This window comes from Mauremys mutica, chromosome 13 (genome assembly GCF_020497125.1).
Source record: "Mauremys mutica isolate MM-2020 ecotype Southern chromosome 13, ASM2049712v1, whole genome shotgun sequence".
Classification (NCBI taxonomy): Eukaryota; Metazoa; Chordata; order Testudines; family Geoemydidae; genus Mauremys; species Mauremys mutica.
The window spans coordinates 37938284-37941374 of record NC_059084.1 but is presented as its reverse complement, the minus strand read 5'-3'; the positions used below and the strand labels follow the sequence as shown (position 1 = coordinate 37941374).

The following is a 3091-nucleotide window of genomic DNA, read 5'->3' as shown; positions in this document are numbered from 1 at the left end:
TGGGTTCATTCCCTGTTGCTTAGGATGCAGATTTCCAAGGGCCCCCCCTGGAGTGTCCAGGCCAAACCGTGGGGTGTCCATGGGAGTTGGGCCCCCAGAGGGAGCTGAAAACTTCAATGTAAACTTCTCTCTGCTCAGCTTCCCCATCTGTAAAGGGGGGAGAAGAATCCTTCCCTGCTCCCTGCACAGCGTGAGCTCTGCCTGCATTTCACTCTGTGTCTGCGACACTCCGAGCAGAAAGGGGCCCTGATCTCAGTCGGGCTCTGTGCAGTGCCCGGAACAATGGGGCCGTGACATTGGTCATGGTCTGTGCAGTGCCCAGCACAACGGGGGCCTGATCTCAGTTGGGGTCTGGGCAGTGCCCAGCACAATTGGACTCTGATATCGGTTGGGGTCTGGGCAGCGCCTGGCACAATGAGGGCCCTGATTTCAGTCAGGGTAGTACAGGGGCCTGATCTCAGACTGGGTAATGAGCATTTAGGGGTAGACGGGCCTGGCACGGGGAGAGGTTTGGGCTCAGGAGGTTCCATGGAGGAGGCAGATCCCCACCCCGCACAGTCTCCATCCATCTCCCCGACTCCCCCCTGCAGGTGGATCCAGTGACAGACGCGACCATGGCCCTGAGGGGACCCTGCCCTTTGCTCTTCCTGACCCTCATCCTGCTGGTAACCTGCCTGGCCCAGATCATCAGACCACCCGACAGCTACCAAAACTTTGTGAGTGAACACGTTGATTTCCCCAAGACCCGACCCCCCAAGGGCCAGAGCTACTGCGACCACATCATGCGGCTCATGAGCCAGAACATGGCTGCCTGCAAACTCACCCACACCTTCATCCACGCCCCCGCCAGCCAGCTCCGGACCATCTGCACTACCAGAGGGAGATGCAACCTATACAATGAATGTGACAGCAACGCAGCCTACGCCGTCACCACCTGCTGGCTGAACAGACCCCCCAGCCCACCGAGCTGTGTCTACAGGGGAGTACCCCAGACCCGCAGGATCCGCGTGGCCTGTATCTGGGGGCTGCCCGTGCGCTTCCTCAGAGTCGTGTAGAACCCAGGTGCTGGCCATGGGCTGGGCGGTGGGGGGTCCCCTACTCCCCCTTTTTCTCCTGTCATTGGGGGCTCTCCTGCCCCATCCCTGCCCCTCCGCGACAGCACCTGCCATGCGTCTCCACAGGGACATTCAGCATCTCCCCTTATCCCACAGGCCGGCAGCTTGGGGCCTTCCGGGGTGGGGTGGGGGGTTCCCATATTGTGTGCCCATCCGCACGATTGAAAATCCGGGCACCCAGCCCCCCTGGCTGGCACTGAAACCCTCAGCCTGAGCCCAGCACCCACCTCGCTGGATGCCCATTACACAATACAGCTGCCCCTCCTACCCCGCATCCATTCGGTATTGGGGGCAGGTTGTGGGGAGAAGATTGTCCCAGGCGGGGCCCTGGAAGCTGTCACTGAGATTGTTTCCTTGCTGCTTCTTGCAATAAAACACTTTCCTGCCAATGCAGAACCAGTTGGTGTGTTTGGGAGGCTGGGGGCATTTTAGGGCTCTCAGTGGGGCCTGTTTGCCTTGCTGAGCCTGATGCTGAGCTGTGGGGTGTGAAGTGAAGGAAAAGGTCCAGAAAGAAACAAAACCCGCAGGGGGAGGGGTGCCCTGTGTGGAAGCCAGTAAATAATTAACAAGGTTTTAAAGAGATCTTAATGAATGTTAGTTAGCATGAGTTAGGTTAACTGTGACCCTGGTAACGTGAGGAAGCAAGATAATGTAAGACAGAGGGAATTGTGTGAAAGTTATTACGACCTTGCAATATGCAGTCTTGCAGTCTTGTTTTTCTAGTGAGATAGCAGAGAAGCTTATGTATAAACAAAATGTATTTGTTGCTTTTTACTGTCTGTATTATTGTTAGAAATTGTCTGTAAAAGGTATAAAGGCTTGCTGTGATTGTTTACCAGTTGAGAGACCTGTCCAGGACCCTGTGTCCTATGGCACTCTCTCCCTCCATGGTAATTACTGGAGAAATAATAAAGTATTTGGTTTTGCTGTACCCAAACAAAAAGCGAGAACTGAGTTTTTCTTCGACAATTTGGGGGCTCGTCCGGGATGGCAACGCCCACGGACCCACAGACGGCTACTACTGATCATTCCCCTTCGAACCCCATGGCGCCACATGAGAGGTATGAGACCTTTTGAAATCTCTATTGGGGTATCGGAGGAGGACTTTCCGTGAGGACGTCTGTCTCTGTTGGGCTCACGCCATCTGAACTTATTGACTGTGCAGCAGGATCAGATGCAAGTGGTATTGGGGAGAGGCCCCAATAAGGTTAGTTTATAGCAGTACTGGGAACTGCTGAGTTGGCCAAGGAAATGCATAAGGTAATGCATAAGGTAAATGCATAGGTAAATGCATTAGAATGCACCGGTGCTGAGGGGTTTTTACCGCCTCAAGAGGGGTTGTCATACCGCCTCATGGTATTGGTCCGGACCAGGTAAAGATGCATCGTGGTTAAAGAGATAAAAAGGAAAAAAAATTTAAACACCGATAAAACGGAAGAAAAAGAGGCCTTGGTGTGTGTGTGTGTACACCAGTGTGAGTGGCTGTTACCGGGCTAGCCCGGTAACTAGTGGATCTTTAGGAGATCCGACCCACAGTGGGCTGACTCGGCCAGGCATTGTCCGGCGAGGAAGCTGCCTGGGTCTAGGAGTGTGTGAACCCATCTTCCCTCCCCTTTCCTTGTGAGTCTGTCCTGTGTGAGTGGAAAATGGGTAAGGGACTGTCTAAATATTCCACCTCACCCCCTAAGGGTACCCCAGCATATTACATGTACGTACATTATGGTTCTAAAATCTGCAGGTATTTAAATGATTGGAATCTGTACATGCGTGAAAAATTCATTTAAACAATGCCCATTAGAAGGTACCTTCAATCTAGATAAGATCATATATCTCAGTGGAGCTTTAATCACAGAGAAAAGCCTCTGACACAGTGTGAGCAATTTGTCTAGGAACGGGTTAATTTGAAATTCGGCTTAGCCCTGAGATAAAGGAGAAGTTGTTTTGTCTTCAAGGTCATGAATCAGTGCGGACTATGC

The 3091-nt window shown here is 52.7% G+C and overlaps 1 protein-coding gene across 1 annotated transcript; it reads left to right on the top strand.

Annotated features, from left to right (window-relative positions):
- The first annotated feature begins 592 nt into the window (after positions 1-592).
- On the top strand, positions 593-1055 carry LOC123347957 (ribonuclease-like). The gene has a single exon (XM_044985154.1). It carries the CDS (start codon positions 615-617, stop codon positions 1053-1055), a length of 441 nt encoding a protein of 146 aa, XP_044841089.1. The 5' UTR covers positions 593-614.
- Positions 1056-3091: the final 2036 nt, after the last annotated feature.

What these genes read in the sequence shown, in the direction of transcription:
- LOC123347957 (XM_044985154.1), top strand. Translation starts at nt 615, where the DNA reads ATGGCCCTGAGGGGACCCTGCCCTTTGCTCTTCCTGACCCTCATCCTG.